The sequence below is a fragment of the Pleurodeles waltl genome, chromosome 10 (genome assembly GCF_031143425.1).
Source record: "Pleurodeles waltl isolate 20211129_DDA chromosome 10, aPleWal1.hap1.20221129, whole genome shotgun sequence".
Taxonomy (NCBI): domain Eukaryota; kingdom Metazoa; phylum Chordata; class Amphibia; order Caudata; family Salamandridae; genus Pleurodeles; species Pleurodeles waltl.
In genome coordinates, this window is record NC_090449.1 from 843,150,920 (window position 1) to 843,165,678 (window position 14,759).

At 42.0% G+C, this 14,759-nt stretch overlaps 1 protein-coding gene across 1 annotated transcript in view; it reads right to left on the bottom strand.

Moving 5' to 3' along the window:
• Nucleotides 1–14,759, bottom strand: part of KLHL7 (kelch like family member 7) — a 247,515-nt gene that overhangs the window by 117,238 nt on the left and 115,518 nt on the right. Inside the window, exon 6 of the mRNA XM_069211533.1 lies at nt 7,930–8,104. Within this exon, the coding sequence (XP_069067634.1) occupies nt 7,930–8,104 (175 nt within the window). The remainder of the gene's footprint in view (nt 1–7,929; nt 8,105–14,759) is intronic.

The window sequence follows — 14,759 nt, forward strand, 5'->3', positions numbered from 1 at the left end:
GGCCGAGGAAATCATGCCCAGAAGCGACTTGAGCAGTCGTACTGAAACAAACTCTTTTGTGGAGATTCCGACAGCTAAGTGGGTTAGCTTCTGCTGCCTTGCTGGAGTGAGATATGCTTTGTTCTGGATAGTGTCTAATGCTGCACCCAGGAAAACTCTTCTGCATGAGGGAAGTGTGACCGACTTCTGTAGATTCACTGTTAGCCCCAAACTGTGGTATAATTTTAAGCAAGCGTTTGTTGGTTTGGAGGCTAGTAGCGTAGACGGAGCTTTTATGAGCCAGTCGTCAAGGTATTGAAACACCTGGAAACCCTTGCTGCGGAGGAAACCTGCGACGGGGCAAGGCATTTTGTGAAGATTCTTGGAGCTGATCTCAGCCCGAATGGTAGGACTTTGAACTGATAATGGGCACCGGCTAAAGTAAAGCAGAGATATTTGCGATGTTTCTGATGTATCGGTATGTGGAAATAGGCATCCTGGAGATCCAAAGTTGACATAAAATCTCCAGGATTGAGGAGGTGCAGGATATCTAACAGTGTGATCATCCGAAAAGATTGCTTCCGAGTTTCCTGAGATCTAGTATCGGACGCCATTCCCCGGACTTCTTCTTTATTAGGAAGAAACGGAAGTAGAATCCGAGACCTCGTTGCTGAACTGGAACTGTCCCTATAGCTCCCTTGGCAAGCATAATGAATACCTCCCGTTGAAGCAGACGAAGATGGAGAGGTCTGCCTGTTCTTGGTGGATGATGCAGTGGTTTTTGTATGAATTCCAGGGTATGACCTCTTGTCACTATATCCAGCACCCATTTGTCTGATGTTATTTTCTTCCACTCCTGGATGTAGTTGGAAATGTTGGCTCCTATTTGTTGATGGTGTGAACATTGGGGAAGCATAGCTGGTGCCTGGAGAAGATAATTGCTTTCTGGGTTGATCTCTGCTTTGTGAACCCTGTCTTCTCTTTCCTCCCTGTCTGGCGTAGGAAGCCTTAGATGGTTGCCTGTACTGTTGTTGGTATGAAGGCCTATATTGGGGTTGTTGGTACTGCCTGTGAAAGGAACCTCGAAATGAGGTAAAACCTCTTCCTCTAGCACCCGAAAGGGCTGTTTCAGGTACTGCAGGGTACCTAGCGACTTGGCAGTGTCTGTGTCGGTCTTGATGGCTTGGAGCGCGTCATCTACGTGCTTGCCAAAGAGAAATTCGCCATCATAGGGCATGTCGAGGATACGGGACTGCACTTCTGGCCTGAAAGATGTGGCTGCGAGCCAACCTTGGCGGCGTATGACAGCAGCACCAGCTAGCTGACGAAAACCAGTAGAAGCTATATCAAGAGCGCAGTCGATTATTTCTTCCGACGTACGCTCACCCTCTTGGAGGATCTTTCGTACCTCTGCTTGCTTGCTTTCAGGGATGAGGTGCTGACATGGAGGAGAATCTTTTGCCCACATTATCCAATCTCCTTCCTTCTCTGTTTGGAGGAGGAACGTACTTCATGGGACAGCATAAGCCACTGGCCGGACGTCAAATTTATTGAAATAATCCTGAACCGCACGGGGTGACCTAGTCCCATGAATTACGTTCCTCAAATTGGGAGGGGCGACATGTAGGATAAGTACATTCAAATTACACCAGATAATGTGTAAGTGACTAGAGACATTATAACTGACAGGTGCAAGTTATAGGAGTCTTTTCAGTATTATTATTTGTGATAGGAGAAGTATATGTTATTTTGGTCCTGAAGAAGCGTCATGGGATCCGGCTGGACCATAGAGACGCAAAACATGTAGACCCTTTTCTTTCAGGGAAGGTTTGGTCATTCCTCGCCTCCTCTGCCTCAATAAGTGTGATTGAGAGTACCTGACCATTATTTCAGGTGCACTCTCCCTACTGATTTTAATCTTGCCCATTACCCTACATGGACTAATAAATTTGTTACCCTTATTTAAGGTCGTAAGTCAATTTTATCATATTATTTCTCTCCCTTCTTCCCTTTTGTCCTCCAAACCCACTCTTGGGGTCTTGGCATCATCGAGAAAAGATCTCCGGCAAGAGCCCCCCCCTTGGGGGGTGCCCGTCAGACATTGCAGCGCCGGTCTGACGAGGAGCAACTCCGATGATGAAGCACGACACCCATTTGGGTGTGTGAGGTTTCTGCTCCTAAATATTAGGACTCCTTTGTACTTTTCCTCCTGTCCCTTTCTTTTTGGAACAGTGTACCGAGATTTTTTTCATTGTATTAACTGAGGAAGATTATACACTGGACCATTATTTCTCCCTATCCCCCCAATTTTTTTCTAGTCATAGATGGTGTCAGAGTTGAAGATGACGTGGATGGTAATGTGGCCAGTGATGATTTTTCCATCGACGATGGTCTCGTCGACGATGGTGTAGTCGACGGTGGTTTCGCCGACGACGGCTTCTTCAACGGTGTCCTCGTCAACGGTGAGACAGCCGATGACGCTGTTGTCGTTGATATTATAGTCGACGGGGCTGTCGCCGACGGTGTTATAAGTGACGATGTTGTCGTCTTCAATTATGTCAATGACGCACTCCGTTCTGGAATGCTCGTAGACGGAGGTTTGATTGAGGGGATAGGAGCCCTTACTGTTGATGTCAAAGTAGTCGTCGCTGACGATGGTCTCGTCGACGATGCAGTGGAGACGGTATCTGTTAGTACCGTCATCGTCGACGGTGGTGTCGTCGTCAATTTGATTTTAATAGTCACCTTTCTAGAGGTAGAAGGCTCTGAGGAAGGAGAAAGACGGTAGGACTCCTTCTTTTGAAGAGGAGAGGATGGCTCAGAGGAAATTGAAGTCTGTAAGCCCTTTCCATGGTGTAATTTCTGCCTCTTTCTGGAGTTTTCTGTCTGGCCCAGGTCCTCATATTTGGACCTTTTATGTGGCCTTTCTGACCCACTCTCCTCACCTGAAGTACAGGATTTAGCCTGTAACCATGTCAGGAGTCTACCCTCACGGTCTCGGAGGGTTTTTGTGGAGAAAGTACAACATATCTTGCAGTCTTTTACCTGATGTTGTGGGTAGAGACAATACAAGCAGTCTTTATGTGGATCATCCACATGAAGCCTTTTCTTTCCACAGGTCTTGCAAGGGCGGAAAAGGCCTTTTCTGGAAGAATCCGACATATTTTTAATTCTTTGAGAGAAAAAAGCTTCTGAAGAAGTAGAAAACTGAGCAGAGCTCAGGGAGACTCCGTTCACATGACGTGCGGTAGAAAATCTGAGGGAAGGAGCTTCTCTGGAGAGTGTTCTAGAGGGTGCTGGTGCCTGATTGGTCAGCAGGCAGGTTTGGGTCCTTTTCACAAAAGGACATGGATAGGCTAAATGAGCAATTACTGTTTCCATTATAGCCTATGGCAAAAAAGTTTTATTTGTTAATTATTGCTATTTTATGTACCGTGGGACTCCAACTTTGACGACGGGGATGATTCAAGCATGTGAATTTATGAAAGATCCAATACTGGATAAGGCATATTCCTAGATGTTTACTGAAAAGCTGGGTTCAGTATAAAAATGCCACAATGCAGAGCTGTCTTTCTGCATCAATTTAATCTCCAGCTCGCTGGAACGCTTTTTCTTACAGACCCAAGGGATCAGCTATTAACTGTACTTAACTTGTGGCAGCCTAGTGCCAGTCCATGAAACAGACATCCCTGACATAACAGGCACCATATTAGGTAGAAGAAAGTATACAGCATTTAAACGGAGTATATAGGGCTGAGCTCGACCAGCATGATGCAGCCCAACATCCAAGAGGTACAAGCTAAAGGGTAACATGCACAGCATGTGAATTTTCTATGAATGCAGACATTATGAAATTTGTTGGATTCTCAATCTGGACACTAAGGTACAGAGGAAATCTGCTTACAGGAGGCAAAGCTACATAAGTCATGCAGGGCTTTAACAGCAGATGCAATAAGGAGCGAATACTGTTTCCTGAAATCCAAAAGCCAATCTCATTGTGAAGGAATACAAAGACGAACGGGTTAGGACACAAGAGAAAAATTGTCAAACAAATACTAAAGCAGAATAAAAAGGCATGTAGCAGAGGAGTGCAGTCTAGAACAAGGATTAACAAGGGACTTGGAACATTTTGCAGTTTACAACAAAGGATACTATGAATCACTTTATCTTTACAGTCTGCATACAAACAAAAGGGACTTCAGCCTTCATGCACATGCGTACTTCTATCCCCCCATTTAAGTGAAACAGAAACCCATCAATTTGTTCTAATAATTTTGTAGTACCTAAACACAAAACTGCTATTAGGGTGACCTGTAGACAGCATTCAAATGCAGTGAAGTTTAGAAAAATATGAGTAGAAGTAGCCCGTATCATGTAGTTGTTTATCATGTATCTTCCATATATAGTATTGATAATAAGAAAAATTGTAGTTACCTGAAACTGTAAATGTCCATAAATTAAATACACAAAGAAGGAGGAACATAATCTCATCCCATGTCAGAAAAGCAGAAAAGATACGTATTAGGCCATTTGACATCACATAGAGTTAACAGACAAGCTTCTTTCAGGACTGAATGATTCCTGGGCCAGTACTCTCTGCAGGACATCTAAAGAATGCTATGAGTGGGAGTTAAATCAAACTCAATTGAACAGAATCTTTAATCGCTGGGGTACAAAAAATCTGAACCCATTAGCAACCAACCAAAACCTAAACAGTCAATAGTACACCAGCAGGTTTGCTTTTCTGTGTTGGTGGGTAGAATGTGTTTTCAAAACAATGTACAAAAACCTTTGCCTACACATTCCCCCTGTTACTTTAATACTAAGGGTAATGAACAAAATCAATGGAACCAGTGCCGCCTAACACTCATTGCCCCAAGTTGACAGAGGCAACATTGGTTCACAGAGCCACTTCACCGCTCAGAATAGCATCCAATTCAGCTTTTACCTCTACCAAACTTAATATTTTGCAATGAAGGTCAGATCTTGCTCCCCAAAGAGACACACAGTTTGTGGCTTCTGAATTTAATGAATTCCAAATCTTACATATACCTGATGACTGTAGACCAATGTTATCCAAAGTTAGGAAAATTGATCCTAATAAAACTTATGGAGCAAAATGAAAGCAGTATGTGGTAAAGTTAGTACAGTCTACTTCCATTTTCTTCTGTGTTCCATCAAGTCATACCTTATTCACTAGACCTATCAAGGCCTTAGCCATGCATCTGTTAAATGGAGATATTCTCATTTTAGAAAGACAGCAGATGAACCATCCATCTGGACCAGGATACTCACACAAAAAAATCCTTAAACAACTTATTATGGCCTTTTCGCCACTGTTGAATCCAGAGTCTCCATGGTAACTCAATATAGTACTTCCCCAACTTATGTGAACTCTCATTGAACCATTACACAAGACAGAATTAAAATACCTCTCTTGGAAAGTTGCTTTATATTTAGATTAACTTCTGCAAGAGAGTGGGTGAAATTGAAGCAGATACAATTAAGCAACTTTGCAACAATAGTATTTTTAGATCAAATCCTTATTTTATTCCCAAAGTGCCATTAGACTCATCTAAATGAACCAGTTGTTACATCATTTTTCTAGAAACCTGGTAAAACAGCTGAAAGAGCACTTCATTCTCTGAATGATGTGAGAAGATGTCTGAGATTCTACCTAGAGAGGACAAAGCACTTCAGAAAGTCTGATCAGCCGATTGCAGCTAATGGTCCTCTCTGAAAAGGACAATCTCCATCAACACAAAGTAGAGCTCACAGGGTGTCTGCAGCGATAGGTTATTGTCATACCAAGTAGCTATCCTTTATAATGCAATCTAACTAATTCTAAAAGAAGTGTATCTGCATTTACTGCCCGTTCACTGGAGTGCCTCTTATAGACAGCAACCTTAAAGAACTAGCAAAGGGTTACTCAACAGTACTGCCTGTGCCTAACAGTGCAGAGGGATGCTGCAGTGGCATAGGTGATCTTACCCCATCTCTTTCACTGAGGTGAGTCCTTTTTAAGGAAGAAGCCTACCAGGCAGATCAGCTGTCTGATTGCAAAAAGACTTCTTGGGGACATTCTGAAAGCTTCCCTGGGAATACAATCGGCTCAATGCTATGTGATTGAGATTCATTGTGCTTGTTTTCTATTTGCTGGCTTTATTTGTTTTAGGCTGTGTAGGATGTATTTGTCCCTCCAGTGGAACGTAGCCTGTTTACCACTGCTCCTTGCTTTCTGTAAACAGGCCTTCAAAAGTTGTTCTTATCTTGTCTTATTTACTGTGCATTTGAAGACAGAGGTCAAATGTCTGGCTCTGTCTTCAGAGGGAGCTTGGTGTTTCATTTTCTCTCGCGGACTTCAAAATGAGAGTATTTATGTGACAATCTTAATCTTGTTAGGTCCGAGGCGGGGTAAGTGGGGGTGGTGGGGGGGGGGGGGTATGAAAGGTTTTTGTTTCTAGCACACAACAAAATAATATAATATGTAAAATTTAAATAAACTGAGAAATATCTCCGAATTTATCACTTAGGAAAGCACAAATGAAGCTCCAAGTGTGCCCTCCTTGCTACAGAGCATGGATACACACACACACAAACTCTTCCTAACCCCCCCACCCCTTCCCCGATGCAGATGTCAGCAAGTCAATGGAAGTGAATGACAAAAAGGCAGTGGGAGGTCATGCTCAAGAGGATAAGTGAGATACCCACTTCTGGCATGTTAAACATTATAGTTCAACAATATTGTGCTGCAAAGAAATGTTGACTTTAGAACAAGTTCCATAAGACCTTTCACGTACTTGGTAGGAAAAACACAGGGGGTGGGAAGTAAAGATGGAGTTTTCCTTTAGAATTCTTGCAAAAAGGCCTTGATTTTCTGCTACTGCTCAACATCAGTTCTATAAGCCAGCTTTTTCTATGAAGATCCATTTCTATGGTGGTTGTGCAGCTCACCTGAGGTAGCCTCTTGCAGGATAGTCTTTGTTGGAGTAGAGTGAAAAATATATGGGTGACCAGCAATTAAAACAATAATGCAACATCTGCTTTTCACAAGAGCTACAAAATGCCGATGTATATTATTTAATTTCAGTTACTGGCCAAGAACAAAGGGAAAGGAGCTCTGGTTATGAACAAATGCTCAGGACTATGTCCTATGGAAGCCGTCTGCTGTTCTCACCTTGTGCTCTTTTCAAGTCTTTGCAAATGTAGTGCACCTATGCCAAATGCAAGCACATTAAAAGAAACTGTACAAGCTTCAGGCATGCACCTCTTTGCTCTAAGTTTAATCCCGACAATTATCAGTATGTAGTGGAACCACTAATGCTGCCTCCCAATCTCCCAGTACAGCCAGTTTTCTTCATTATTTCCAAGTGGAGTAATATGCGCGAGGGAGAAACATGCCTGCTCCACTATACTTACACCTAATAGGTTTTGATTGACAGTCACTTTCCATTGCTTAGAATTACACAGTAATAAACCACTTTAAGACAGACATCTCTAGAACCGGTAAGTGTTATGAAGCAGCAGCATAATGGTCTCTGTTTATGGCAAACACATGAAGCTTAAGCAAACAGTGCAATATTGTTTTGCTCCAACGAGGAACATTTCGTTGAAACTCTCCTCTTTAGAATGGAGTAAACCGTAGCATTAATTGATGGTATGCCCTTATTTTTCATTTTTTGAAAAGACAGATGTTGTTCTACGTCTCTTCATGTATGTGGAACAAAATCAGTGCATATTACAATTCATAACTTGCACAGAGAACTACATGTAAGAAGAGCAATCTCGAAATTACATTCTGATGTCTCTACACAGGACGCCAGAGACCGACTGTCTTTCCATTTACTTACTTTGCTACCAAAGTATGAATGTCTGCAATCTAAACACACATTCAACTCCCAGACAAAAATCTGTTCACAGAATATAAGACCCTATTAAAACTATACTTACTAATCACCATTTTCAGGCATTCGGGGTTGTCTTGAATGAGAGGTTCAGCCTGCACCGTTTTACTGAGGAAATTCTTGGATATTAGAGGAAATCTGACTTTGGCAAGAATGTCAACCATAAATGACTGTCGGTTTGGCTCATCATATTTCAACCATCGAACTGCTGCATCATAAACCTGATTTTAAACAAAAAGAATAAATGCAACAATTTTCAGATGTAATGTACTGCAGCTGGTATGCACAAATTATAGTCTGAAACAATATATATTCTTAGAGAGCTAGGATGAACTGGCAAGGCTTTTCCATCTAAACTGAATGACGGCAAACCACCCACTACTTTTTGGCAGCAGAAAGATACTTAGGAAGGAGTGCAAACTGGGACAACAATAAATATTGTTCAATATCATCCACAGCCCAAACACGTTTAAGTCATGTATTTTTGTTGCACATCACTATGTAGTCTGTGATTACCACCCTCAGATTTAGTACCTTGAGCTTTTTGTGGCCTTTCAAACCCAACACCATGCAGACAGATGGAAGACTGCCTCTTCATGGATCTGGATGACCACCTAAAAGGTGCAGTCAACCTCTTGTCATACTCCAAGCCATCTTTCATTAACATGACAGCCCTCACGGCAGTCCTGTTTGATACAAAGAGATGGATAATAAGAACCTCAAGCAGTTTATTTTTTATACATGGTCTAGCAGACAGAAGATGCACAAGTATAATACTACACAATTAACTCATGACAACCTAACTAGCGACTGAATGCCATTCGCACATTCAGAATCAAGCTGGCTGTCAGTGCAGGTCCTACATAGGTCACCTGTAAAAAAGAAATCGAGATTTTCTTTAAAAAAAAAAAAAAAGGCTCTATTAGAATTTGTTGCAACAGATGGAATAAAAACAGAAAAAAACAAATATTATAAATGACAAGAGTTACAAAGAGATACAAAATAAAACTACAAAAAAAAAACAAGCATTTGCAATGCAATAGGGTCTCGCATATCTCTGAGTTAAAGCTATAAGCAGTTGTAAACTCCTAACCAGACTTTTCTTGCCATAGTAAATGGAAAAAAACAGCACGATCGCACTGCTACAGTTCACTTGTACGGACAGTTGAAGACAGCATGCAGATAGAAAAAAACTAATTTTAAAAAAGAGCGCGATCGCGCTGCTGCAGTTCACTCGTAGTAAAACCTATCGGCAAAAGTGCAATTATGTACGTAACTGGCAAAAGTGCAATTAACTATGTAACAGGGTCGATGTCATGCAAAGCGCTGGACTTCTGCCAAGCGAGATCGCGCTGCGAAAAAAAGATAAAAAGTAGTCCACAAACCGGACAGGAAACTGCGAGCCTCGCATGTTTTCAGTACTTGGTCGCTGCGCTTGAGGAGGGCTAACCACCGGAAAAGGCATGACGTATGCGTGCCTTCCACTAATGAAAGCAAGCAGATTTTGAAAAGCAAGCCCACAAACCAATGAAAGACACTGACTTAACATGCAAGGGGCTCCGAGCCCTTTTCTATCTACTAAAGCGTCTCGCAAGCAAAGCGCAAGCACTTGCGACGCAGGCTCGACCCAAAAAAGGCTTAAAGGGAGTATACATAGGAACGCGAGAAAAAGAAAAGGACATTTGTTAACATAATGTTGCATTCATCGTGAATTAGGGCCTCCAAGTTTGGGTCTGCGATCTTAAGCATGTTGTTTTTTGCTTTTTTGATTTTAGCAATGCCCCTAGATCATTCCCTAACTTTGGCTGGAAAGCAGATGCCATTAAACTGAGCAGTTCATCCCCACAAGCTTTCTCTTGTAGTCAATGTTAACACCCTCTCCGGCTGGCAAAGTATATTTCAATGATGTAGCGCTTTCCCCAGCCTGGGTACCTGCCAATGACTACGCCACACACACAGAGAGCAGGGATTACATGTCTTTATTCGTCTGCTTGTAACCACAAACTCAACAGTCTAAACCTACATTCACTTCACCACTCTCTAACATGTATATCACAGTACTACTGAGTCCATCAGGAGCCAAAAGGGTTCCGTCATTTATAACTCAAGTGACACTTCATGTCCCCCTCTGTTAAATTAAAAATTACAATTTTTGTTGTTGTTGTTTTTTTACAAATATATACACAATCATAGTTCTTTTATGAGCCTTCTTGGTGCTTTGATTACTCGTCCTGATCATGTCTTCGGAAACTGGCAATAGAAGTGTTTATGTAGTGCGCTGGCAATGCAGGAGCAACAGCAGTCAGGGGTTTTCAACTGTCTTTTCAGAAACAGTCTGTAAGTTGACATCGGTATCTGACGAGTGGAGAGCTAATTGTCAGTAATGCAAGAAATCTTGTTCAAAGGACTTCAAAGGACTTCCCAGCACTTGGGCATTCACCATGTGTCTTTTGCTGGTTACGACATGGAATGGCTCAGCATCAAATGGCGCATCAGACATAATTCTTCTCGACTGACAGACAAGCACTCATTCCCGTCTACTAAAAACCATGTACTTTGCATGTCACCGCTTGCCTGCATAGGCCTTCATTTTCCTTTTATAATCCAAGTCTTTGGTACAGGTTTCTTCCTCAGTACCTGATCTTCTGTTGGTCAATTGAGGTAGCTTGGTCATCATGGCTCTCCTGAACATCAAAGTTGCAGGGCTTTCACCTGTGGTTGAGTGAGGAGGCGAACGGTAAGCTTGCAGGGTAGAAATCAAGACAGTTGTAAGGTTAAGGTTTTCCAATACAGCACGCTGAACAGCTTTCTTTAATGTACTCGTATAACGTTCAACAAGGCCATTGACTTATGGCCAAAGAGGCGTGCTCTTCTGATGCTTCACGCTAAGGTGACTGAGAAAATATCTGAATTCTTGACTGACTGAACGGATAGAATACACAAAGTTGCAAAGATAGGACAGATGAGAGATCTTCTATCAGTGGAAAACAGGAGTATTCATCAACAATCACCATCAGGTGATGTTCATTGTCAAGAGGACCGAAAAAGTCAACAGGAATTCTTTCCCATACATGCTTTGGCAACTTTGACATGCTTGAATGGTGTTGAGTGGCTTTCAATTACAGGCAGTTGTATAGATGACAGGCCTTCAACTCTCTTTCAACTCTCTCAGCAAGATGAGGAAACCAGACTCAGTCTCGGAGAGCTCGTTTTGTGGTAACAATTCCACAATGTACTTCATGGGCCACTTCAATTATCTGTTGTCGCAGATTCACTGGAATAACAATTCTCAAACCCCTCTGGATAATGCCTTCTTGAGTCATGGCCAGTTCATATTTGACATTTTTTAAATTCTGGCATTCACTGTAACTGGCAAGAGGTCGAGTGTGCTGGTTCCAAGACTGGTGTGTAATATCTTTCAGTTTTAACATGCTACTATCTTGACTTCTGGTAGTGATAACTTGCTCCAATGAAATGTCAGCTGGTGTGTTTGATTTCACAATTAAGTTTATATAGGCTTCAGCCATCTTGGAATGGTTAACATGACACTTTGAAAAGCTTTGCTCGCATTTATGAGACCAATAAAATGAAATGAAACATTCTTTTTTGTCAGAAAGCACTCATTGTGGTAAAGCCTCGCATGTATCTGGAACATTAAAAGGCCACGCCAAGGAATGAACATAACATGGAACGTAAAAGAGGAACCTCGATTAACCTACCTAACCTGGGTTATAACGCAAAATTGCAAGAACAGTTGTCTGAAGGTAGGGATTAATTACATACAAAAATTATTTTTAAACACAGTGCTCAATACTGTCTTTGGCTCCTGTTTTTCTTCACACGTGGCCAGTCCAACATATGCACATTTTTCTAAGGTAAATATTAAATTTGAGCAACCATCCTCTTCACTTTCATTTAATATTGATACTAAAAACTTTTTGACAATGATATACATGATGATTAACTTTGCTTGGCATCAATTTGTCTCAACTGGTATTGTGGATTGGCCTTGTGTGCGTGCGTCGAACATAGATTCTCAACAATGCGGGTGGCCATTTTCTCGTTTTGCCATGAGGCACATACTTTTTCCTTCACCTTGCAATCCGTTACAAAATGGCTCTCCTTCCCTGAACCTTTGCAACTCTGTCCCATGGTGGGACATTTACCTTTGTGTGGAAATTACAATCCACACATGAACCACAACTTATTTTTTGTGGAGACATCACTTTCTATACTTTAGCCTTGTGCCTCTGCTTGCTTTTCATGTCCATGACTGACTAACTTTGGGCACCTCCAGCCTCCATTTCAGCAGCTTGTCAATCGGCAAGCTCCTCAGCTCTAGCAGCCTTGAGAACTCTCTCCAGACTAAGCATTTTTTGTCAGAAACAATCTGACAGGCAACCATCAATAAGTCTGAGATGTATTGCTTCCTCATCATTAAACTCATTGAACTTACAGTGTTTGATGAGCGTATCCAGTCTCTCAACAAATTCATCTATGGATTCACCAATTCTCTGTCGTTCTTGACTGAAAATATACCTTTCATAACCTACATTCACCACTGAATTTAACTTGAGATTCAAGGCTTCTTTAATTTTACAGTTTTCAGCTCTGGGCATTTTCTTTATGACTTCTTTTACACCCTCATCAGCAAGACTATTAAGGTATTAGATAATCTCCTTGTTATTTGTTTATTTTAGTTCTTCCATGAAATCATCAAATGTCCCTATCCAAGGAGTCCATCTGATGGCAAAATTCTGCTTTTTGGTGGTATCGAATGGTGGTGGTGGTTCAGGAAGGCAGCGGCATTATAACTGTTTGTGTCACTCACTGATAGGGAGGGATAGTATTTTCTCTGATGCAGCTTGGTGGTCTCGGTGAACTTGTTTATGCAAATCATCTGAGGCCTTGCGACGTGCTGGTCTTTTACTATTCTGATCACCGCTCTCGGCCTTTCAGTCTTCGATGACCAATGCATGGGGTTGTTCTGAGCCCCACTCAGCAGCCTTAGTGGTGTGACACTTCGAGTGTGGACAGCTTCATGAGCACTTTTTCTTGGGCCTCTTACTCAGTTCTGTGATATGATGACTCTCTTTAATTGGTTCTGGTAAGCAGATGACTGTTTCTTTTATCTGAATTGCTTTGTTTTCAGGTATCCTTTTGTGCTTTCTTGAAACCTGGTTGAGCTCTGCCTTGCAATGCTTCTGATTGCAGTGTTATCTTGCAATCTGCAATTGCTATCTGCTCCACTTTCACAACCTGGGTGTATCCACCTTCAGCATTATCGTTCCGTGTAATATATAGCTTTATGTTGCGTAGTAGTGCAATAACTCTTTTACAGCCTTGCCAGCAGGTTCTTGGCCAATGATGTGTAGACTTCTCAGTGAAGTTTCATTATTTTCAAGTGTTTCACACCATCTGGAGTTGCGCTTTGACTCCACATATGCCAAACGTCGATTCCACACTTCGATGGAGGCACACATGGCATGCACGAGCAATTTCCTTGGACCATGGCAAACTCTCTAATAGATCACTGTTGATCTTTGGGTTACTTATCAGCTATCTCATAGCCAGCTGTAGTGTCTTCCCCAGCCTGGGTACCCGCCAATGACTACACCACACAAGGAGCTGGGCATTACTAGTCTTTAGCCGTCTTCATGTAACCACAAACTCAACAGTCTAAACCTGCATTCACTTCACCACACTCTAACACTTATGTCACAATTCTATGGAGTCTATCAGGAGCCATAAGGGTTCTGCCATTAATAACTCACACTGCACTACTAATGGCTTTGTGGATTTGGAGGTTCTTGACATAAAAGGTGATGTGCATGTTTTCTCCAGTGGGCTCAAACTGCAAAATAGGAATAAGATGAGATCTGCAACAAGTATTACATAAGAGTAATGGGGACTTTTTGGAAACACTATCACCAAGTCTCTAAATGTTTTTTTCTTTCTCAACCTTTCTTCCTGTATTAAAATAGTTTGGACTGTACTGTTTCTTACTCCTTTCTTGATCGTGGGAGAAATTAACTTAGAAAAGAGCCCAGTGATTTGCTCTCTCCACGCAGGGCTTCTGGAGACCCATTTTTTCTTTTTAAGGCTCTGCCTAAGTCTACCAACTTCTTGTGTGTAGGTAAACCAAGTTAGATAAGGGACAGGAAGACTTCTATAAAGTAGGTACACTCATTAAAATCCAAAATAGGGATAATTGTCTACTTTCAGTGGACAATACAGATTTCAATTAGTGTGTTCTGGACAAATGATATGTAGTTGATTCTAAACTCCATAGAAGGCTTGCCTGTACCTTGGGGAATGTTGTGAAGTGCTGAGCACCATTACTAGGGTGACAAGCTTACACTTGGTGGCAGTGGTGGGATACTTGGGTTCACTCAGCACAGGACAATTAAGCAAAGATTCAATGGAGTGAAACCACAAAAGGGAGAGTGAATAGTAGAGTAGACACCATGACTCAAGGAGACCTTCAGAGACTGACAGTGGTACACACAGGAGGAAATTCTCTCTGAATTCACCAACAGGGCAGAGGGAGCTCAAGGAGAAGTTCTTTGTCTCAATAAAGCAGACTACTCCCATGAAGTGGAATAACAACAGACTCAGGAGAAGGGCTCTGGGCACCTTAATCTTGGCAGCGGACAGGTAGCCAAAGTCCAGAGAGCCCAGAAAAAGCTATCGGCCTGGAGGACTTGAGCAAAGTTAGAAAGGGGAGACAAAGGAGAGATGGTGACAGAATCACTAGACCATAAAGTCCTACCCTGGGCTCTGTGTGGACTGGACTGGTTCCCTACACCCTACTCACCTCTTTTGAGAAGGGAGACAGATTCAACAATAATGAGACACCCTCAGACTGGAGCAGTA